Raw genomic sequence first — 22,317 nt, 5'->3', positions numbered from 1 at the left:
CGGAGGAGGGTAGAAAGTTCTACAAGAATGAGTCAAGACCGAGACGGATACATAAGGCCCACGCTCTCCCGCGCCGACAATCGTCCTCAAGCTCCGGGGCCTATAGCGCCGACTCCAACGCCCGCAACCGCTGAAGCTCACTGCAGTGTTTCCGTTTCGGCCCCTAGTGACACTCACCCGATTGATCCACGCCCACATCGAGCCTCGAGGGACAGAGGACAGACAAACCAAACCAAACCAATCCCTACCTTAGCCAAAGAAAAGGAAGCCCGTCGCCGTCACGCAAAAGACAAGTCAAGACTTCAAATTTTCATCCTCGCCACGTGTGGTTGCCAGTGTCCTTCTCCGAGCCGCTGATTCGACCTTCAGTCGGATAGTCCAGGTGTTGAAGGGTTTAAAAGTTCGCCGTTTTAACTAGGTCTCGGTGGACTACGAATTGACCACTGCTTGAGACCCGTCCCATTGCGGTCATGTTACAATCCCCGTCATCTTCCGCCCCAGCTACAGTAGCTGTAGCCGAAGGGGTCGATAAGACAAGAAGATTGCGCCGAAAGAGAAAGGCAGAGACACAAGATAATGAACGTCTTTCTAAACGCTTGAGTCTCCTTAATCTGGGTATGTTTTATTCTTGTTTTCCTAGTCGTTACATCGTCCTCATCCTTGCAATGCCCATGAACTAACACCCATCGTGCCGACAGAACGGAGCGGAAACAAGTTATACGTCCCTGTCGAGCAACCAGCAACAACCCCAATTTCTTCTGCTGCTCCAGTTCCTACCTCTTCAAATGCTGTTTCGAATCCAGTGCCCGATGAGACCATGCAATTAGACGATTCGAAACATAAAGTATACATCTACAACATTGATGACGAGCTCTCCTCCGATAGCGAAAGCGATGACCCGGGCAAGCTCGTCTTCTTACCAGATATCGAGAAGCACCTGCGCGCGAATCGCATCCCCCCATCGGTACTAGCCAACAGCGAGGGAGAACTAGCCGGCATGCAGGTAGTGCTGTATAGTGATCCCAAGTCGTTGACGGTGCCAGAGGACAAAGATAGTGTGCGCAAGGCCATCATCGAGTCGAGAAATCGCACAAGAGAGCTACAGCGGCTAGAAAGGGAGGGTAAGACGGAGCCCCCAACGATACAAGACGCCACATTGAGTACTGGTATTGCCACGAGTACAGACGACGACCCAGACGCGATGGACTTGGACTAGAGGAAGGGAACCGCACTTGTGACGCCCGATACACACACTTATATATATACCCAAGGCGACTGGAGTTTGTTCACTGTGAATTGGAAAAGAGAACCTGGCGCTTGAACGCCGGTATTTGCTTGTATTTCTATGCTAACTACATTCATTGATTGACTTTCAATTTCATACTTTCTGACGTGGCCGCCCAGCGACTTATGAACCGTCACATGGCTCAAGAAACAACCGTCCATACATGCATGCCTCTCAATCGAACCTTTCCAGCGCCTAACATCGTTTATCGCGGAGGCGGAGGTCCTGTTGGAGGAGCATAATAGTCTACCGGTCCATCGGTCTGTCTCTGCTGTCCTTGCGCTGGGTCGATCTTTGAGGCATTCGGGGGCTCTTCGTACATGGGAGGTCGTGATGGGTCGTAGACTGGCGGAGGAGGCATGTTATGCATTGGATAACCGCCAGGCTGGGCGTAGTTGCCAGGAGGAGCGTAGTAGTATCCATTAGGAGGATATGCGTAACGGGGATCGACCTGAGCCATCATGCGCCTACTAACAAAACACTGCAGAGGGGTTAGAATTGGTGTTTTGGATGTGTATCATATCACAGGTGCGACTTACTCTATGATATGCTAGTGGCCGTAAGCCCTTTTGGATTCTCTTCTTTGCATGCCAATATCCTCCGACGATCCAGAGTGTAAAAAGAAGTACGATCACGGCGAGGATAGTCCACTTGACGATATATCCCTCCTGTTGTCGAGTTAGCATGCGCAACGTGAACGTACGAAAGTTAATGATGGATGCTTACTCTGCTATACCACCAATAGACATCGTCGTCGTCGGTGAAGTACTCGGAAGTGTCATCGTCCCTGCGCTCAAGCGCATACCTCACGAAACTCGCCATATTGGCGATAAGAAATCGTTCTTTAGAATAGGCTGTTGCGTGTGTTTGTTGATTTTTGAGATGGATGGAAATCAACCGAGTACGAGGTACGCTGAACGGTACTCCGAGGTCCGTACAGGTGATTGGAAGTGCTCTCCTCCACTAAAGTTCACAGTAGGTTGCCAAGGTGCCAGGTGCTAGGTGCCTGAAGGATCCAATGCGCAAGCAACCCCCAATCGCAGGGATAAATGAATGGATGTCAAAGTCAGCACTTGTTGAATGGAAAAAGAACTGCCCCCAGTGAGTAAGAAGATGATGAAGGGTCGAGAAAGAGACTAGAAGGAGTTTATTAGGAGGATATGCTAAGAATTCCAAAGGGAGAAGAAGGTTGGTTTTCACGTAAAGGCCCGTCGTACAAATACGACTTACCCTTCCCCGTTTTAAGCGGGCGCTCCAGTGTACAAAGGCAAGACAAGAAAGGGGACAGGAGGGGGCGATAGCCACTGCCAGTGCCTTTATCGTGCGTAGACGCGACGATCTATGCGGCAGAGTTACGTTACGCTCGACTCCTCAAGTTTCACAGGCTGACAGTGGCAGGGTTGTTGTCACGTCCCAGCGGCTACGAGCCTAAGACAAGCCACAAAGCCCAAGAAATGCACCCACCTCACCCTCTTTGTCTCCTATGTACAAGTATATCGCTGCTCCGTTAATAAGATGATTGTCTTTGAATAAGGTATCGACTAACCAGCTACTAGCTAGTCTTGGTAGTCAGCCCCTCAGCTTACTCAAGGTGAGGGTTGCTGTGAAGAATCCTTCACGAGGAGAATAAGACTCTGCCATGATAAGAATCACAAGCCCTGCACATAAATGAGACTCAGCAGTGAGCATTACTGTACAAATCATGCTCAGTAGACTGTGAGACGGATCGATCGACATCCGTACCGTATTAGCGTATGACAAGCAGCCATCAGCTCAGCCTCATAGCTACTTGAAACATCTCGTCTTTTCTTGCATTGCCAGAAGCCACCGAGGTAAACACGGACATTCTGGCCTCATTAGATAACTATCGTGCACGCTCAACTCCTCTGGTCGTGCAAAACTCAAAAACTTCACTTTCATGTCAGTAACCGTTACACTTATGTGTGCAAGGCTGCAACTATAAGTTTATCATATTCTGACAACCAATCCAAAGACGCCATCGCTCTAATGCTATTAACGACATAAATAACCACGCTGCTTCTGAGGTTCTACAAAACTACACCTCCAGCGGCCCCCCAGCCAGCAAAGTCGGGGCCTGGACCATCGAGACGAGGGTTCGGGGGGAGGCCTTGCTCTCGTCTTCGAGCGTCTTCTGCTTGTTGATGCGCCTGTTGAAGCCGCTGCCTCCACCATAATAAGAAGACAAGTGAAAAGGTGACCCCAATGATCAGGATGCTTTCTAGAACACCATCGTCGTCATTTGTTCCCTGTCCATCGCCGAGAGCACCATCGTATAAATCACCTCCGGTGTAATGCTCCTCCTCATAGTATTGGTTGTCTTCTCGCAGGAAGTTAGCGATCCACTCGGAGAATGAGCGATCCTTCTTAGGCTCTGGAGGCTTTGTAAGTATGTACCTAGGATTCGTATCTGACAAGAGAAACTCACTGGGCTCATCCTGGATCGAGTGTATCGGTCCATGTGTCAGCGTGTTCCAAGCGCTTCGAAGGCGAAGCTTTAGGAGACTCAAAGTGACTGGTAGATATGCCTCATCGTTTACCTCTAGGGCATGATCGTAGTATCTCTTTGCGAGATGAAAGTCTTGTACCAGACCAATGCCGTTTTCGTGCATCCAACCGAGGTTGAACAGTGCCTGTGCGCTCTGGGAGTAGTCGGAGGCTCCGGTGTAGCACTGGACAGCTTTTGTGATATCTTCTTCAGTACCAATACCATGGTAATAATAATCACCCATCTTTACTAATGCGTCAACATTAGACTGTCTGGAAGATCGCGTCCAGTAAACAAGAGCAAGAGATGGGTTCTTGAGAAGACCACTCTTCTCTCGAGGCTGTCCAAGTAATGACGAAATGGAAACCCCATTTTGAGCAGAATCTATCATGTAGGCAACATTGGTCTGGGCCTTCTCATAGCCCTGCTCAGCGGCCAGAAGATACTCAAGGAATGCGAGTTCGTAATCGCTAGCCTCGTAAGCGTCGTTAGCATCGCCCCATGATGACACCAGGGGCTCTGCCTTCTCGGCAACGCTTTTGTAATACGTCAAGGATGCAGGACAATGCTTCTCTCGTCCGACACCATGATGGATCATCTCTGCGATGTAGTAGTGGGCTTCAATATTGCCGTGCCTACCGGCCAGTTCAAAATAGTTGTTGGCAATCCTGACATCTTCCTGGCCACCCTGGTCCAGGTAAAGTTGACCCATCTGCACCAAGGCCGGGGCATAATCCTGATCGGCTGAGGATTTGAAGAGCTCCATAGCCCTCTTCACGTTCTCTTTTTGACCGTAGCCATGAAGCATCATTAAACCAAGGCCATGTTGTGACTGGGCATCGTGTTGTGTAATGCCACGCTCGAACCACACCTTGGCCCGCTCAAAATTCTGAGGAACGCCGTCGCCTCTCAAATACATCCGACCCAAATACCCAGCAGCCTTACTGGCAATCTTTTCGATTCCAGGCTTCGGGTTCTCGCTTAGGCGACCGTCCTTCTTCCAGTAACGTAATGCGACCAGAACAAAGTACTTACGTGCTAGGTCAACATCTCGTTCCAGGCCTCGTTGGCCGTCATAGTATATGCGACCGAGGTTATACGAGGCCTTCGAATCGCCCTTCTGAGACATAAGATCCAAGTACTCAATCACATCGTCTATGGCGGCATTCGCATCAGAGCCAGGGCTGGCCTTGAATGCGTTCATGCCTGAGCTTGAAGCACTCGCGCCTTCTCCGTAGATACCTCCGTCGTCATCAGAAATTCGCCATGACTGATGGATCCAGGATCGACCACCAGGAGGGCCCGCTCGGTACCAAGCTATAGCTTTGTCTGCGACACGCTTGTAATATTTCACAGCTGCCTCGCAATTCTTCGTCGTGCCAACACCAGCGTGATGTCTAAAGGCCGTTGCCATCTCCGCACGAGCATTTCCACGAATAGCGGCAAAGGTATAGTAGAGGAGCGCCTTGGCTTGGTCACGCTCTACAACGTTACCGATCCCGGTCGAATAGTAGACTCCCAGCATATACTGGGCTGTTGAATTTCCGTAGACAGTTGCAAGTTGATGGTAGTTGTTAAAGGCCACCTCCAAGTTCCTTGGGTAACTATAATTGCCGAAGAAGTTTATCTCTGCAAGCAAGTAGAGAGCATCGGAGTTGTTTTGCTGTGCGGCCTGTTCCAGAAATTCAACCGCTTTTGCGACAGCGCCGTTGACTGTGGTCTCTTGGGACTGCGATGGGGCTGTTGCCGGACCAGATGGAATGGCTTTAAGTATGTAACGCAGAGCGGTTCCAACGAGCCCCGAAGGTCTTCGCTTTCGGCGATGCAAAGGCTGAGGGGCTTTGGTGAGTTCTATTCTTGCCGCATCGACCAGTTCCGCGCCTGGAAGCTGTCAGTGTCTTTGCGCCTTGTTGGTGGTGGGAGTAGTCGTACCAGGTTGCGGGCCAGCAGGCTGACTTTGATCGACAACGACGTCGGTCTTTGGAGAAGCGATATATTGATTCTGTTCAGCTCCTTCAAGGTTCTTATCCTTATATGTTTCGTCATAATGTTTGACATTTGTGCCGAGTCCTGTGGTTACCTGCCAAAGCACTAATAAAGAAGTCAGCAAGCCAAATTGACAGCTGTCGCGTGTTACAGCAAGGTACGAAATGGGAGACTAACGGAGGACCCAGACTATCGATTGACGCATCGTTGGCAGCTGCTATGTGCCGGAAAGGTCAATTCTGCTATAAAGCATGGCTATAATGCAGAGTAATAATTTGGTGAGGCCAACGGTGTTGGAGTTACAAGCTGTCCAGATGGGGTCGGAGCTTGCATGAGGTAATGCAGCGGCCCAGAAGGGAAAAGCGTAGAACTGTATGGCTGATGATTAAGCAATCTTAGGCCAGGGACCGACAAGCTCTACGACCCTATTACATTCATTCAGCATCAGGTGACAGACAGATGAACGAGAACGGCTTTTGTGTTTGAATTAAAAGAGCTGAGCTCCAATTAGACCTGCCTTGATTTCAGTGCAAGTTATACACCCAGTAAGCACTGTACGAAATCAGATTGGCTCTCTAGTTAAGTACACATAGGTAGGTATATACTCCGTATGCACCAACCTATTGAGATTCCACAATCGCGTTTAAAGATCATGTTCAATCAGTAGAAGCACGGCAAACAGTTTGGCTTATGCAGGCTCACAGACTCACGTTGGAACGGTTTCTAATGATGCCGTTAAATCTATTCGAAATCGTACAACAGGTGATAAGTTTGCGTAACATACTGTCTGTATATAAGCACGCAAGGACGATCCAAACTTCAGCAACCCCCCGTTAATTCAGTTCAAATGGCTGTAATCTGCCGAAACTCTATTTGATAGCCACTTTCAACAAAAAGAAGCAATTATACTCAAATATCGCTTCGGCGACTGCCCATTTTGGAGTTATTGGACCTGATGCCTGGTACACTGACGGCGTGGCTTGCTAGTGCTGAAGCTATCCTAGGCCCCAACCACTCAGAGTTTCAGGTCCCTGCAGTTAGTGTCTCTCCAAGCCTCCTCAACGCGAAAGTCACGGGGACCGCGTTAATGGCTGGGAGCTAGCGCGTCTTACTTAACGCGCTTGCATTTAAATGACTCCTGGGCCTTGCATCACCACTTTAGCCCGAATTCTCACGGCGATACTCTTCTCATTTCTACGCATTGTACTACCACAGATATCAGCATATACTCGCGATACTCACGGTTTCCCTCGTTGCTTTCATGAGTACCGTATTTGTGTAATTGGATTGTTTTGTGTTAATTGCCCAGAATTCGTTTCGTTCGAGCTCTCCTCGCAAGAGTCCCTCCCTCGTGTCGAGGGCTCATCGTGCATCCACCTCCTCCCACCATCGGTCTCCACATACAAGCTATCGCCATGTCGACCCTCAAGCGCAAAGCAGGCGCCTCTACCGGGAACGATTCGAAGAAGCCTAAGGCCAATGGCAACATTGCCTCATTCTTCGGAGCAGCTCCTAAGCCTGCTGGTGCTGGTGCTGGTGCTCCCGCACCAGCCGTCAAGTTTGATAAGGCCAAGTGGGTGGCTTCCTTGAAGCCAGAGCAAAAAGAGCTCTTGCAGCTCGAAATTGATACTCTTGATGAAAGCTGGCTAGCGCACCTCAAGGACGATCTTGTCACAAAGGAGTTCCTGGACTTGAAGCGATTCTTGGATCGAGAAATCAGCTCTGGCCGCAAGGTGTTCCCACCTAGGAACGATATCTACTCTTGGTAAGGACGAAATATCCTTCTACCTGCTGTGGCAGCTCCTAACCTATAGCTTATAGGTCCCGTCATACCCCTTTCAGCAATGTCAAGGTTGTCATTGTTGGTCAAGACCCCTATCATAACGACAACCAGGCTCATGGATTGGCATTCTCCGTTCGACCCCCAACTCCTGCACCTCCTTCACTCAAGAACATGTATATTGCTCTGAAGAAAGACTATCCTAATTTCGAGCCACCACCAAACCGAGGAGGTCTTCTCACCCCCTGGGCAGATCGTGGTGTTCTCATGTTGAACACCTGCCTTACAGTTCGAGCCCACGAAGCCAACTCGCACTCTAATCGAGGATGGGAGAAGCTCACACAGCGAGTCATTGATCTAGTGGCGCAAAAGAGAACAAGGGGTGTTGTTTTCATGGCCTGGGGAACACCAGCCGGCAAGCGAGTGCAGAAGATCGATCGCGTCAAGCATCTTGTACTACAGAGTGTCCACCCTAGCCCTCTCAGTGCTTCCAGGGGGTTCTTTGACTGCGGTCACTTCAGAAAAGCCAATGACTGGCTGGTCACACGATATGGGCCTGAAGGAGAGATTGACTGGGCACTCGGACCTGGCACATCCACGAAAGCTCCAGCGACGGAAGCCGATGCCAAAGAGGCTAAATCTGCTGACAAAAAGGCCGAGGTCATTGAGAAGACTAAGCCTGAAGTGGTGAAGAAGGTTGAGGAGGACAAGGAGAATGATGCTTTCGACGAAGATGAGGAAGCTCTCGAAGAGGCCCTTCGGTTGGCTGAAGAAGAGGAGAAAGAGAAAGAAAAGTAGTGTTTGAAAATTGTTCGAACTCGGGAGTGTATGTGTAATGACGGCGTTCAACACTAAGGGAAAGGTACTTGGCATGCAAGCGTAGGGACAGCTTTTCAACTATTAAGTTTTCGGTTCCGGGTCAGGGATCAATGTAGGATCAGCCTCGGGAATCTATGTACCTGGATATTGGAAAAGGTTTATAGGATGAATGGGTGAGTTCGGAATATTATGACGCTCAATACGTGATCCTCACTTGGTGCAACTCCCCACAACCTGACGCATAAAGTGATAGATTGTTTCGGGAATCAGGGCGCAGCCGGAAGGGACAGAAAGTTCCGGTTTGAGGCAGATCCTTGATCTCAGATGCGCAACACTTTTATCGTATCATGTTCGCGGTTAAGAGAAAGGTCCGTGTTTAAGAGATTGTTAATGCATCCCCACTGTTCAGCCCGCCGAACTGATCTCATCTGGGTATCTTCTTCGAAGGCGAAGGCGAAGCGGGTGATACGTTTTCGTTTCGAGAAGAATGAGGCGACCTTGTCGTCTCTATGTTTGGTAAAGGATGCCGAGGTGCATGAGACTGACTACATATGTTGGCGTGAAATATTGTAGGTCACTCCAGGCTACCCTCTTGTGCGAGGACCTGCGTCAATCAAGGCATATACCGATTCTTGTAAATATTGGTGGCCTATGAGCGTATTTAAGGAAGAAAAAGCATTCATGGATATGTTAAGCTGAGATGAGCTTTTGCGACTAGGGTTCCAGAGCTGCCATGAGGCGAATCATGGACCCATGGCAGATAACGGGAACAACCTCTGCACTGGCTTATACCATTGGGTCATTTAACCCAGGGGTTTACAGCCAGCGAGGGTTTCGATAAAGCTGAGACAAATTGCAAAATCTACATTCCAGTTTGGGAGACATCAGACTGACAGTAGAGCCTCACCTTAGAGCCCTAGAGCCATACTGTGCATTACATCACAATTCATCTGCATGTCAAACATGGAAGTTATTTTTCGCCATCTTGCGTAAGGAGATGCCAACTCATTGCGTCGATCTCGGAAACTCTTGCCAGACAACCACTCAAAAATGCTTCCAAGCAGCGGCTTCGCCTGGGGAGGGTGGGATGAGGATGCGCTGGCGATGCCAACTCACACCCATGAGCCCCGCGGATGGCCAAGCTACTGGTACAGCTGCAGCCATTGGGCCGCAGCTCCAGAAGCTAGGAAAGAAGTCAGAATGGCAGCTATATTTGGACTCTTCAGAGCCAAGAAGCTTCCATGTTCGTAATCCAGAACCTGTTGTAAGCGAGAAGTTCCTAGCAAACATGGGATACCCCAGGTGAGAGATCAGCTCAACCATGAGCTAGAGCGCAAAGAAGCAATTCAATCGGCCGAGGGCGACTCGATATGGAATGAGTAATAGAAAAAGACAGATATTGCCTCTCATGACGTGGAGTTAGGCTGAGGACTGTGATAGCAGCGCTGTTATTGGCAGGGAAGCGAGCAACAGAAGAGGTTATGGTTGCGGCGCTTTCGTTCTGATGGCAATGGAGCTCTAAAAGAGGCACGGGGATTACGAAACGTTGGCGGCGAACCACCCGCCATAGTGCTTGATGGCATTAAAGCGCAATAAGAGAAAATGCGTATCGTTTGGTTGCTCATATCTTTGGGCCCAGGAAACATGATGAGCTAAAGGCTTTGGCGTCCAACCATAGCGCCAAGATGACACGCTTGTAGGGGCCACTGGCGGTAATTACCCCTGTCCATCATCCCAAGTTGGATCTCGTTTGATGAAGCTTAACTTGTACTGAATATGTATGCTGCCAGGAACTCAAGTCACCTGCATATTCAGAGACTATTGACGATTATGAGCTGTGTTGAAGGGTTTCTGCAAGCCATTTATCGACCGGTGAAACTGTGCCCGTAGCGAACTGGTGCGATAAAAGGTCATGAGGCCATCCAATTAACTAATTACACGGGCAGCCCGCTTGCTCAAGGTAATTAAAAAGCAGAACTTTAAGGAACGTGGAGATCCACTCGTCTAGTAAAGCCTTGGCCTTGTGCAACGGCTGAGTCCCGTCTTCTAGTGCTAGCTGATCCAATGGTTGTGTTTGGTGTGTACCTCTCTGTGACTCTCATAATTTCTGTTCGAGGGACGGGAGAGAAATCAAGGCTGCTGTTAGGAAATGAGAAGATGGTTGAAGACTTTCTCGTTAGTCTAGAGACATCGTCAGGCTAACTTATGAAGTAGGCAAAGTGATTATCCTCAGAATAAGAAACTTGGCGAATTCTTTTTCTTGCCCAAAGGACCCTTGACATAGACTGGAATGGGCCAAGAGACTCAAGGCTGAGGGCAGTGAATTGCTTTGCAACTTGTGTGTCATGGCTCTCAGCCTCATTGTTACAGCGTACAATTGTGTGTTGTGTATTGTCTCTGAAGATATCGTGTTACACAGCATGACCGTTGTCACAATAAGAGGCTGTAGATTTGATTCAACTATCAACCAAGCAACTCACACTATTTAGCCACATTGTTAGATATTGTTGGATCTGTGAACTACTAATTCATCTCCATGATAACTCGCTCAATCTATGCACGCCCATCACATCCATCCATATTGCCCCCCCCTCCCCCAAACCCCTACCCGCCCCATGTGCTCTTGTTCATGCTCTCTATCCTCTCATCCCAGCGAGGAACCCAATTCCCAATCCTAGTGCTCTTGTTCCTTTTTCCATTGTACGTACCATCCAATCCAATCCCATCTAGTCCAGTCCAGTCCAGTCCATCATGAACCTGGTCGCGCATCCCAGTCGCCCCCTGAGCACATCCCCCCATCCCACTGTCACCCTCACAATTCTCATTTTGTCGTCTCATCTAGACTTGAGAGTCGCTTTTTCTCCTCTTTACCTTCTCCTCTTGTATGATTCAACTTTTCTTTCTATTTTTCCATATTCATCTGTTTTCTCTGAACCCTGGCTTCTTTGAGCCCCTCCTTTTCCTATTCTTTCTTCTCTCTGTTTCGTTTCGATACCCAGTAGCCAATCTCTGTGTTAACCTCTGAATAACTGAGGTGCAGAGGGGAAAAAGGGTCCCCTACTAATTTTATCTGTACGCCCACCCAACCAACTTGGCTCATCTGCCGCAGGTGCGCATCAAAACTGCCCGATGCCCACCTTCCCTGACTTACACGTCTCGCCTTGTCCTGTGTGCAGCAGCATCCAATCTTCAACAAGCGACATCGTCATCATTTTTATTCCTGCTAATTCTCTTCTCTTCTCTTCTCACCAAAAGGTTCACGGTCCTCGATTCGTTACTTTTGATTCTCTTATCGACAACCCTTCAAAAACCTTGGTTTTTACAACTTCAGCTGGGGAGATTATCACGAATACCTCGCTGCTACCCTATTTAAGGCACCTCCTGAAAGATCACCGCCCCTTTATTTGAGATCTGCTTCGACTCGACCCGACGTCACTTTTCCTATATTCAGCGCATGGGATTCTGCTGCGTTCGTTTAATTCCCGATTTCGAACTATCATTCTATAGTCACAGCCGATAATGGCAGGCCTTTTTTCTCGCCTCAAGGGCAAGGATGGCAAGTCCAAAAAGAAAGGCGCAAACGATTCTACACAACAGCTACCACAAAAACCACAATGGACAGACGCCTGGGCACGCACATATGTTGAGCCTGAAGAAGTTCACGAGCTGATCCGATGTTGCACAGAAGAGCTCAAAGCTCGAGGTATGTCGTTGATTACATGAAATACAAGATATGTATCTTTGTGTGTACAGCATGCTGATCGCCATGTCATACCAGGTCTCGATCACCCTTTCCTCTTGTTACCATACCGTCCCACCTCCGATCCCAGCGCTGTTCGTTCCTTTATTCGCCATTTCTTTGAATCTCATGCCAACTTACGGGGAGAACAATTGACACAGGAACTTCGCATGACAGAACCTATGGTTAGTATATGCGGAAAGAGGGGCATGATCGTAACTAATATCGAGATAGGTGGTTTCCGGAGTTGCCAAGTGGTGCTGGAGTCGCATTCAGGGGGGCATCGTTGGTTGGGATGCATATGAACTGTTCAAAGTGGGAGAAATTGGTATGCGCTTCTCGTTTTAGGTTTCCTTGTTGTACTAACTTGCGCTATAGACTCGAACATGGCCCGAGACTCTTTCAAAACGTTCATTCCTATCAGTGTTGAGAATGGTGCCCGTCAGCGCATTATCTTCGACTTCTTCGACCTGCTGGCCGCTGTTGCAGCGCATGGAAAGTCCAACGGCCTAGGTGGGCGAAAGCTTTCACGAATGGCAGCATGGTGGGCATTCGAACATAAAGATACTAACAAGGGTTTTGAAGGAGGTTATGATGCTTGGCTTCGGTAAGTGCCCCTGAGACTTGTGATGCTCGCGATTGCTTATCCAGAAACTAGTGCCGCCGATGCCACAAGCCATATGTTCTTCGCTTTCCTCAGATCCCTCTCACCGGAGCAAAACGTCACTGGCATTACAATGCTTCCCAGATCCCTCCAGAAACTACTTCAGGAAACCGAGTATCCTCCTCAACGACCTTCTCTTATGATGTCAACCACAAACAAAGTTGTCATGATTGTGGATACCGTTTCGCCAACTCCTTTTGCGCTCCTTCGGAGAGCGAACCACTTCCAATATCGTGATTCAGACCGCGCATTACAAGAGTTTTCCGAGTACGACGACCCTGTGCAGGCTTTGACCGACGAATGCCGCCGAGTTCTCAAGGCTATTTCTGGTGCCAATCAGTCACAAGCTTCAAGCTCAAAGCACTCTACAAGCTTGCGCGACGCCTCCTGGTCACGATTCGAGGATATTGGCTTCTCTTCTACTCTGGATGAGGATGACGACGACGACGACAGTGCTTTGACCTACAAACGCCAGCCACCCGCTCTGCGAAGAACCCCTGCGTCTGGTAACGGACTGGGTAGACCGACAACCCCGTCTTGGGCCGACTTTCTTTCTTCGGGATTCGTGGATGAAAACCAGCCTGCTCGGTCAAACTTGCTTCTACCCCCTGACAAGGTTCTGCCTCCTCTCGAAACCCAGAGACAACAAAGTTCTCAGTCGCATCGACCAAGGCTTGAACATGATCACTCGCTTGAGCCCGGGGAGCTCGCAAGTATTGCAACATTTTTACTGGACGATTCGTTCTGGTGGGTTTGGATGTCCAGTCTTGCCCCTGAGGAGACTGCAGAGCGCAAGTCGGCCTTTGGAAGATGTGCCGTCATCGAAACCAAGATTACTAGTGGCCGTTGGCTCGTGATGGAAGAAATGGTTGCCGGCGCAGCTCCTGAACCTCAGGAGGGTGCATATATTGCAGAGAAGAAGGGTCTTTTTAGCTGGACAAAACGTGGGAAGGGCCTAGGCCGACGGAAGTCGACAGCCAATAAGTCAGTCGAGAACATTGGCCAGGGCACCAGCAAGGCCAGCATCGGTCCCGATACTCATGCCAGAATCCAAGCCAAGGCTGCGCAACTTCGTGCGCAGGAACAGCAAGGAAAAAAGCTAGCTCAACAGCCCTTGTATCAGCGACGAGGTCGAACTGATGCTGAGCTCATGGCCGAGAAGACTAATAGTGTTCTCACCCTTCAGCCTACAATCATTGGCGAGGCTTCATCAGCACTGAAGTGGGTTTCCAAGTATGATAAGGGAACGATTAAGGATTTGTACATGGCCAACAACAATGCGGGTCGTGGAACTATGGTATCACCCATTCCATCTGAGAGCATGAACGGTGACGCTGCTTCCAACAATGGCACACAAGCCCCGGATCAACCTCCGCAGGTGCCCGTTAAGGACGTGGCATCCCCGATCACATCGCCTACTTTCTCGCCCACTGCGAACGAGACAACAAGGAAACCCCTGCCACAGCCAGAACATCCCGTCGAGGTCCAGCCACAACCTAAACCTGTTCAGGCACCAGCCCCTGAGCCAGTTACAGAGCCCGCCCAAGAGCCCACGCCTGAACCAGTGCTTCCCGTCAGCCCTCTTAGCCCTGTGCCGCCTCCTAAGGACGAGGCGCCCCAGGACTTGGCTCGTGAGAATATGGTTTCTCCTACTCCATCAAGCCCTGAGAACAAGAAGAAGAAACTCCAGAAGGCAGAAAAGGAGAACCGCGGTTTCCGGAAGTTGTTCCGCAAGAACAGAAGCTCCAAACTGCCTGATGACGCTGCCGCCAATGTTCATGAGTTCCTCCGTCAGACCCAAGCAACACCAGAGCCCCAGGCACAGAAGCCCCTCACTCCAGCTGACACACCTGAGCCTGCAGCCGCTATTCAACGTGTTCCAGTGCCTCAACCTGCACAAGCAGACGAGGCTGACATGCCTACCCCCACACCTGCTGCTGAATTTGTGACACCAATGGAGGAGCCTGTGCAGCGAGTTGATACGCCTCAGAAGAACCAGGATATCGCGGAGCCCACTATCGATCAGTCACAGATAGCCCTCAGTGCTAAGGACTCGGCTCCTGCCCAGAAGGCTGTCCCTCAGTTCAACCAAGGCCCTCTTCAGGACCAGCCAGCCTTTGCTCCTGATTCGGATGATGAAGACGATGCAACGCCTCCTCCTATTCCTCGATCACCCCGCCATTCCCCCCAGATTGGAGGACCGGCACAGCCTGAGGAGAAGCTGAGTCACAGTGCCGGTCCAGGAGTCCAAGACCGCTGGGCACAAATTCGAAAGAACGCTGCAGAGAGGGCCGCTACTCGCCCTGACGATCAGCTTCGGCCGTCGTACAGTAACAGCAACAGAACCGGAGATGGCGACGACGATACAAGTGGAGAAGAGAGTGAGTCTACATGGAAATCTTGATACCGAATATTAAACTAACGCGATGTTCCAGCTATTGAATCTCGTGTTGCCCGCATCAAGGCTCGTGTAGCCGAGTTGACGAACAACATGGAGGGTACAAATGGTCCCCAGGCTAATGCCACCCGCCATTAGGTATCCCTCAGCGAGGCGGGCGATCTCAGCCCGAGGTGGAATTGTAATACGCCCTTCCTTCATTGCCGGCATGGACGAAGTCTGTCCTTTATACGAACAATCGCGACGACGTGACACATCTACGAGACACATTTCGCAATCCTTGCACACGTTTAATACCAGCTGACGCTGATTTGCTTTCTTCATTTTTCTCTGACCTCGTTTCTTATTTTTTGAGCTTCTTCTTTCTCGTTTGATATATGATACCACTAGAAGATGTAAGAAGAGAAAAGCAGCGAATCTTGACAGTTACATGAGAAGAACGAGGGGGTCAAGAAACCATGGACTGGGCTTTTCCTAGTGCCATGAAATCCTGTACTTACTCATATGTTTTTTCAGCCCAAATTCTAGCAAATCCCCTTCTCCAGCGTTTCTTATATATTTCTTGCTTCGGGGACCATCCTTAGACTCGCCAATGTTGGCATTAATGTGATAGCCTGTCCGAAAGTGAAGAATCCACGAAAGAGTTGAATATTCCAAAATGAAACTCTATATGTTGATGTACCTGTGAGTAAACTCCTAGTATTTTAATAGTTACAGTATTCACTAGCCTTACTTATGATCAAATAATATAAATATTTTGGTACAGATTCAACTTCGTCTATGATGGTCTGGCTCTCTTCCCTTTACCACGGCCTCTGCTTGTGGGCTCATCATCACCTTCATCGCCAACTTCTTCAGCATATTCCTCTTCATCTACTGGAGCAGCTGCATTCCTCCTTGATGCTCTTTTTCGCTTACCTCCATTCTCAGCACCCCTTGGCTCTTCGCCTGTAACATTTGCTCGCAAACGATCTACCGCTGCAGCCATACGTTTGCTTCCCCGGGCTTTCTGTCTTGGCGCAAATGCCTCCTTTGCTCCAACTCCAACACTGCCACCAAAAAATCTGGTGATGTTGCTCTGTGTACCTTCACGGTCTCGCTTGTTCATATCTTTGATGACTGGTACGAGGACCTCGTCCGTACGTTCTTTGCTCCAGCCAATGGTAGCCATCAAGAACTGTCGCAGTCCCTCTACATCTGGCACACCCCACTGGAAATTCTCATTGCTGTCATCAACCTCTGGATGTAGGTACGCATCATAAACCGCCGGGTTAGGAAAGCCTGGTGGTAAGAAGAGTTTGGTACCTTGAGATTTGCGAAACTTCTTGCGAAAAGGCGTCAAGACATCAGCGTCCTTAGGGCGTGTCTGCGATTGCACCGATCTCCACCATTCGCGAAAGTTCTCTAGTCCAGACTTGCCAGGAAACTCAGAGAGAATCTCAACAGCTGTTACAGGGCCGATACCTGGTAATCCCTCAGTGTAATCAGAGCCCAGCAGATGCGCAAGAGATATAAGTTGCTCTCGAGACAGGGAGAGCTCCTTTTCGATGTCGCCCACCAAGTAGCACTCAACAAATTTATTGCTATTAAACATGTTCTTGTACACACGTGTGCCACCGAACAAGAAGGTGTCCGAGTCATCAGTCACAATGCCATCGACAAGTCCTAGACGGACGAGCTCAGCACATTGAGCTTCAGCTTCCATAGGGGCGGTGATATAAGGAATACCAAAGAGACGAAGGAGAGCCTGGCACTCAGTAATCATGACTTGAGTGACCTCATCAGCGTCTCGGCGGTCTTTCTTCTGTTGGTTTCGTAGGGCTCGCAGTTCTCTTTCATAGTCTTCCTTGTTTTGCTCGGCTGTTTTGTTATTGAGCTCACTGGCGAAACGGGCATGTTCTTCGGCTTCCTCGGCCATTTGTGCCATGAGCTCTTCGTCGCCAGGGTCGCTGAATTCGTCGTACTCCACGTCGTCAAAAAGCCCATCGTCGTCGATATCAAGTTCTTGGTTTCCTTCCACTGCTGGGGCGTTGGTGGAAGGAATTTCCTCAAAGATAGACTCAGGGCTCTTTTCTGCCGCGGTCCCAGCATTGGTAGGTACCACATCTTCAAATTCTGGCTCAGGTGATTCTGATTGTCGAGACTTGTCCTCATCTTCTTGCGCTGGATGTGCAGTTGGTTCTTCCATTGTACGATCCGCAAGACCTTGGAATTCTGCTTCAGGTGATGGCTCCTTGGCCTTCTCTACAACTTGTTCAAGGGCATCTTCTTGCTCATATGCTAGAGTTGAAGCTTCCTCTGTCGATTCTGGCTTTTCAGTTTGAAGAGAAGCTTCCTTGATGTTCTCGACATCATCTTCCGGGTCGATGGTAATAGGCTCTTTCTGGGCAGGCTTCTTTGGTGATGGCGGCTTTTCCAAAACCTCGATATCACTATCATCATCTGAGGAAGAGTCGATGTGGATCAGCTGATCTTGCATCTTGCGGCGATAAATCCGCTCCTCTTCCTCGGCTGCCTGCCTGTCTGCGTTATTGATTTCACGCTCTGTTTCTTGCTGCTTCTTAAGCGACTCCCGGATATCGGTGTCATCAGTTAACCATGGCGGCAAGGGTCTGGGCGCATTGTCATCCTGCAGTTCTCTCTCAAACCCGCCAGCCATGTCGTCCTCTTGGTCATTGAGAACAGCTGGGTTTTCATCCGCGACTTCGGATTTCTTGTTCGGTCCAGCTTCTGGGACTTTCTTCTTTCCAAATAGTGACGAGCCCCAGTCAAGTTTCGGGAATGGCAGCGGGCCATCAAATGGGTTCCTCTTGTTCTCAACGACGGGTATAAACTTTGGTTGTGGCTGAGGCTTCTTTTTCATCCTGGCTTTTGCAAGCACTGTCTGCATATCTTCGTCGCTGTCGCTATCGGCAGGAGTATCATGCTCTTGACGCCTGGGCACCGCAGCGCTTGCTCTATTATTAACAATATGAGCAATCATAGAGCCTCCTTTGGCCGTGATGGGCTTTTGTGCGCCAACCGACTTTTGTGTCCATTTAGGCGCTTCCATGGGAACGTCCTCGAACTCCTCCTCATGATCTGACTCTTGTCCAACTCCATGTTGATTTTGCAGTGACATAGCTATTGCGCGGTTGAGGTCATCCTCTTCGTCGTGGTGCAGCGCTTCTTCGGGTGGTTGTGCAAACAGCACATCTGTATTCTCGATATTTCCGCCTACGAAGAGTGACTCCTCGCCCTGCGGTGAGGACTCTTGGCGATGGTTACCATATATTTGCCGCCGTCGTGCCGCTATATCCTGGGCTGCTTGGTAGCTAGCAACCTGTGCTGCGGAAGGTTTCGGAAGTCGATTGAGTCCCTCTATGGGAACGTCTTCAAAATCTTCGTCGTCTTCCTCCTCATCTTCCTTTGATTGGTACTGAACTTGAATGGCATCCACGTCGATAGGTTTATGTGCCTCTCCAACGTCCTTGTCTCTGCTGACCACACCCAAAGCCCATCCTCCCTCGGCACCCTCATTCTTTACCAGGATGTACTCTCTGTTCTTTTCGCCAGCAACTCGTGCATTTACCCCAAGTGTCAGGTCGGTGCCAGTCATTCCGACTTCATACATGAGACGTTGAGTGAGGTGATTGCGTTCCTTGACCCTTTCGATCTGGAACTTGGAGAAGGCCATGCGATCTGGGAACATTTCTTCCAGCTGCTCCTTGCTAAGACCCATTCTCAGTCGGCTCCTCAGTCTTGCTGCGTTCAGAATATTGTATCGATCAGGAGCTGGAAGACTCTTGAAGAATTCGCCATCAAAATCGATCTTGCTGAAGTCGTAAAGATTAATATCTTCACCTTCATGGAACTGGCGCGCGTATTCTTCCAGCTCTTCTACACTCATGATTCGTGGATCATCTGGCTTTCCCATTGCCGCGATACCGCCACCATCTAGATCCGGGAGATGGTAGGCGTCCTGCTTTCGAAATGTTCTACCCTTCCGCCTCTCATTTTGAGATAGGAGAGCCTCGTCATCGTAAACAAGTTGACTGGCATCAGGAATCACTTCTTGTTGCTGCTCTTCCCGGGCAGATATATCACGTTCTCGATCTCTCCGCCTACGGTCATGGTCTTCTTCCGCAATGCGCTGCATTTGCACTGCTAGCAGTTTACCCGCCGTTCGAACGGCATCTTCACGGCGACCTTCGCGTCTTCGCTTTCGATGCTGAATCGTCTGTCTCTTTAGAATCGGTGCGCCACCGTCGAAGACGAATACTGGTTGAATACCAAACCACAGAAGCTTGCATATGCGACGGAAGAAACCGACGACGTGCGAGTTGCGCAGCGCATTGCCTTCTTTGTCGCGTACAGCTTTGAGAAATTGATATATCCAAATTGAGGCATCGACTGCGAGTCGTTTGCGATTTAGAGTCGCGAGGTTCGTCGGTCGGGCGCATGGCTGAACAACTGTCCATAGACCGGTCACACCCATGATAGGCTATGACCGTGAATTCAAATGCAAGTCCGTATAATAGGGAGAGGCACAAGGCCTTATGTTTAAGGGATACGCCCTCGTCTGATGAGAGTAATGCTCATTGTCTGGATGCGTAGAAAAGGGAGGGTCGATGATTCTACAATTGGATTGGCATGAAAATGATGAGAATGGGAAGTCCAAGATCTAAGAAAACAAATAGAAGTTCACGGTTGCCTTCAGCATCGAGCTTCTATAACGTCAGCGTGGGGCCGATATATCGCCGCTATTGCCGCTAACCCTTCTGTTCGCAAAATCAACGAACATCACGTTCTCCACGTCTTCGCTAATACTACAATTTACAACACTCAACCCTCTGCTCCCAAGCCTTCTTGAGTGGAAATGGACACTGAAAAGGCTCGAGAATATCTCAGCAGTATTCTCAACAAGAACCTTCGCGTGTACACCTCCGATGGTCGGTTGTTCTGGGGCGCTCTGAAATGCACCGACCCTGTATGTTTCAATACCCTACAGCTGTTGAGCCTCGGTTGTAAGCGACGAGCTGACCTGACCTGACCTTAAAAGGACAAGAATATTGTGCTGGCTCACACTTATGAATATCGGCAGCCATCTTCAAGAGAGCGTGAAAAGGCAGCAGAGAAAGCTGATGGGGAAACTGTCAAGGTCGACATGACATCTCGCTACTTAGGTCTGGTTGTTATACCCGGGGAGCACATTGCCAAGATGGAAGTCGAGGAGTTTGCGAGTCAAATGAGGAACCAGAATATCATATAATGTAGCGGCCAGGGGAGGTCAAGAAAACCCGGGATCTCGATCCTAAATAATAGAAAAAATTATGTAACTTATTATATGTTTAGAATATCTTCACCAAGTTTAGGATACCTTTGCTAAGCTTAGGATGCTCTTATTGAGTTATTTTGACACCTTACATCAAGACCTGATATATGGATAAAAGAGATAAAACTAATGAATTAAAACTACAACAAGGCTACCGCAAAAGAAAGTTATCATACCCATTCAGCCTTTTGCAACCCGCCCAGCCTAAAGCTACCCACAACGCCTTGTACAACCAAGATTGCGTTCCCATCATTACTACCGAACGTGAGGAAAGCAGGACATACGCTCGTCCTCTTTCACATAGCCTGAATGCAGTACTTTGTCACATCAATCGTGAGCACGTTCTACGCGGCGACGGCTTCCTGTGTACGTCCACGAGACTCGCCGTTCAGACCGCCATCGCTGTCCAGAATGGAGCCTCGGGCATCCTCATCCTCCTCCTCCTCGTCGCTGTCAAGATCACGGTCTCGAGCAGTCCAGGAGCTACCATCGTTCAAGGGTACATCTTGACCGGAGAGATCGTGGCCCTCACCTCGGCGGATGTTGTTACGACGTCGCTGAGACAGAGTGCGGGCGCGGGTAGAGAGCTTGGAAGAAACGACAGCGTTGGAAGTAACCCAGTTCGTCAGGGCATCTTCGCAATCTTGAATAATAGCCTTACTAGCTTCATATCCATCGTACGCCTGGCGGGTTTCGCCGGGAGTGACCGGGGTGTCATCGATGAGCTCGAGGAGGTGTTTTCCATAGCCAGCAATAATGGCAACCTTCTCACAATGCTCACGGAGAGCATCGAATTGGTAAGTATAGGCTGCCTTCACCTTCTCTCGAGTGATGTTGGAAAGCTGAGCCTCAGCAACAAGAGACTCAGCCTCAGCTCGGACAAGTTCCTGTTCAAGGACGACAATCTTGGGAGAGTTGGGCTCCTTGTACTTGAGTTGGGCGATCTGATCGGTGATCTTCTGCTTGCCTGAGCCGGGGTTAGTAGGCAATACGCCGTCCAGGTGGTGAGCGGTACTTACGGTCACGACTTGGCTGAACTGAAGCTTCAATGTTGCGGATACTCTTCATGGTAACCCTATACTGGTCGTAACGGTCGACGTATTGGTCCTCGAGCTCGCCAATCTCGTACAGAAGGACACCGAGCTTGTCGGTAACGTCGGAAACATCTTCGTCACCAGCCTCGCCCCAAATAGATAGTTGTTGCTGTCGAGTTAGTTTCAATGGTTCGTAGGATTGGGGTATTGGGAACATACAGCAACTTCCATTCGCTCACGGGCGACGGTCTCTAAGCTTCGCATCACATTTTTCTCCATCTTGACCAGCTGGGAGAGCTTCTTGGCCAGGTCCGGGCCAAAGGCACCACCAGCATTGCGGCGAAGGGCATGTCCTGCGCGGGAGGTCTTGTTAGTTCTGTTGGAATTGACAGTCGAAGTGGCGTGATGCTAGCTTACCGAAGCTGCTCTTGAAGAGGCGGCCGGATTTTGTCGACGACGGAGGTGGCGGGGGGTTCTGCTCAAGGTCAGTCAGTTTTGCTGTCGCATTGAGCTGTGGCGTCATAAGCTCGAATTGCACGCACCTGGAGTTGAGAGGCAGTAGGCGCCCGGGTCTGGCGCATGGAATAGGTGCGATGCATGATGAATGCTGTTGTTTATGAGTGCGACGAGCGGTGGAGTTGAGTATGGATGATAAGAAAAAGGGTCCAGCAAGGACAGGCAGGGAATAAATAATATCAGGTGGGGATTAACGTGGGTGGGAGACGGAGATCACAGCTGCAGAGCTGAGAATCAAGCAAGGATAAGATGTCGGAGAAAACACGAAGGAGAAGA

The 22,317-nt window shown here is 49.7% G+C and overlaps 8 protein-coding genes across 8 annotated transcripts; 4 read left to right on the top strand and 4 right to left on the bottom strand.

The window, feature by feature from the left end:
* Positions 1 to 470: 470 nt before the first annotated feature.
* On the top strand, positions 471 to 1,216 carry FPRO_01420 (uncharacterized protein; the record flags this gene model as incomplete). The annotated part of the gene is made up of 2 exons (XM_031231672.1): positions 471 to 615; positions 699 to 1,216. 2 exons carry the CDS (start codon positions 471 to 473, stop codon positions 1,214 to 1,216), a joined length of 663 nt encoding a protein of 220 aa, XP_031075053.1.
* Positions 1,217 to 1,490: 274 nt separating this feature from the next.
* On the bottom strand, positions 1,491 to 2,107 carry FPRO_01421 (uncharacterized protein; the record flags this gene model as incomplete). The annotated part of the gene is made up of 3 exons (XM_031231661.1): positions 1,491 to 1,766; positions 1,825 to 1,953; positions 2,012 to 2,107. The coding sequence occupies 3 exons, from the start codon at positions 2,105 to 2,107 to the stop codon at positions 1,491 to 1,493; spliced, it is 501 nt and encodes a 166-aa protein (XP_031075052.1).
* A 1,226-nt stretch (positions 2,108 to 3,333) lies between these two features.
* On the bottom strand, positions 3,334 to 5,982 carry FPRO_01422 (uncharacterized protein; the record flags this gene model as incomplete). The annotated part of the gene is made up of 4 exons (XM_031231650.1): positions 3,334 to 3,677; positions 3,732 to 5,672; positions 5,724 to 5,882; positions 5,955 to 5,982. 4 exons carry the CDS (start codon positions 5,980 to 5,982, stop codon positions 3,334 to 3,336), a joined length of 2,472 nt encoding a protein of 823 aa, XP_031075051.1.
* A 1,210-nt stretch (positions 5,983 to 7,192) lies between these two features.
* FPRO_01423 (putative uracil-DNA glycosylase) lies at positions 7,193 to 8,355 on the top strand (the record flags this gene model as incomplete). The annotated part of the gene is made up of 2 exons (XM_031231639.1): positions 7,193 to 7,542; positions 7,599 to 8,355. 2 exons carry the CDS (start codon positions 7,193 to 7,195, stop codon positions 8,353 to 8,355), a joined length of 1,107 nt encoding a protein of 368 aa, XP_031075050.1.
* Positions 8,356 to 11,895: 3,540 nt separating this feature from the next.
* Positions 11,896 to 15,315, top strand: FPRO_01424 (uncharacterized protein; the record flags this gene model as incomplete). Its single annotated transcript, XM_031231628.1, has 6 exons — positions 11,896 to 12,079; positions 12,155 to 12,300; positions 12,350 to 12,443; positions 12,494 to 12,722; positions 12,774 to 15,160; positions 15,215 to 15,315. 6 exons carry the CDS (start codon positions 11,896 to 11,898, stop codon positions 15,313 to 15,315), a joined length of 3,141 nt encoding a protein of 1,046 aa, XP_031075049.1.
* A 640-nt stretch (positions 15,316 to 15,955) lies between these two features.
* On the bottom strand, positions 15,956 to 19,654 carry FPRO_01425 (uncharacterized protein; the record flags this gene model as incomplete). Its single annotated transcript, XM_031231617.1, has 1 exon — positions 15,956 to 19,654. The coding sequence occupies one exon, from the start codon at positions 19,652 to 19,654 to the stop codon at positions 15,956 to 15,958; it is 3,699 nt and encodes a 1,232-aa protein (XP_031075048.1).
* Positions 19,655 to 20,035: 381 nt separating this feature from the next.
* Positions 20,036 to 20,428, top strand: FPRO_01426 (uncharacterized protein; the record flags this gene model as incomplete). Its single annotated transcript, XM_031231606.1, has 2 exons — positions 20,036 to 20,146; positions 20,219 to 20,428. The coding sequence occupies 2 exons, from the start codon at positions 20,036 to 20,038 to the stop codon at positions 20,426 to 20,428; spliced, it is 321 nt and encodes a 106-aa protein (XP_031075047.1).
* Positions 20,429 to 20,835: 407 nt separating this feature from the next.
* Positions 20,836 to 22,124, bottom strand: FPRO_01427 (putative meiotic expression up-regulated protein 14; the record flags this gene model as incomplete). Its single annotated transcript, XM_031231595.1, has 5 exons — positions 20,836 to 21,458; positions 21,511 to 21,694; positions 21,745 to 21,878; positions 21,943 to 22,000; positions 22,068 to 22,124. 5 exons carry the CDS (start codon positions 22,122 to 22,124, stop codon positions 20,836 to 20,838), a joined length of 1,056 nt encoding a protein of 351 aa, XP_031075046.1.
* Positions 22,125 to 22,317: the final 193 nt, after the last annotated feature.

Source organism: Fusarium proliferatum, assembly GCF_900067095.1.
Source record: "Fusarium proliferatum ET1 genome assembly, contig: FPRO_scaffold001, whole genome shotgun sequence".
Taxonomy (NCBI): domain Eukaryota; kingdom Fungi; phylum Ascomycota; class Sordariomycetes; order Hypocreales; family Nectriaceae; genus Fusarium; species Fusarium proliferatum.
Note: the sequence above shows the minus strand (reverse complement) of the source record. Positions and strands in the feature narration are given on the sequence as shown.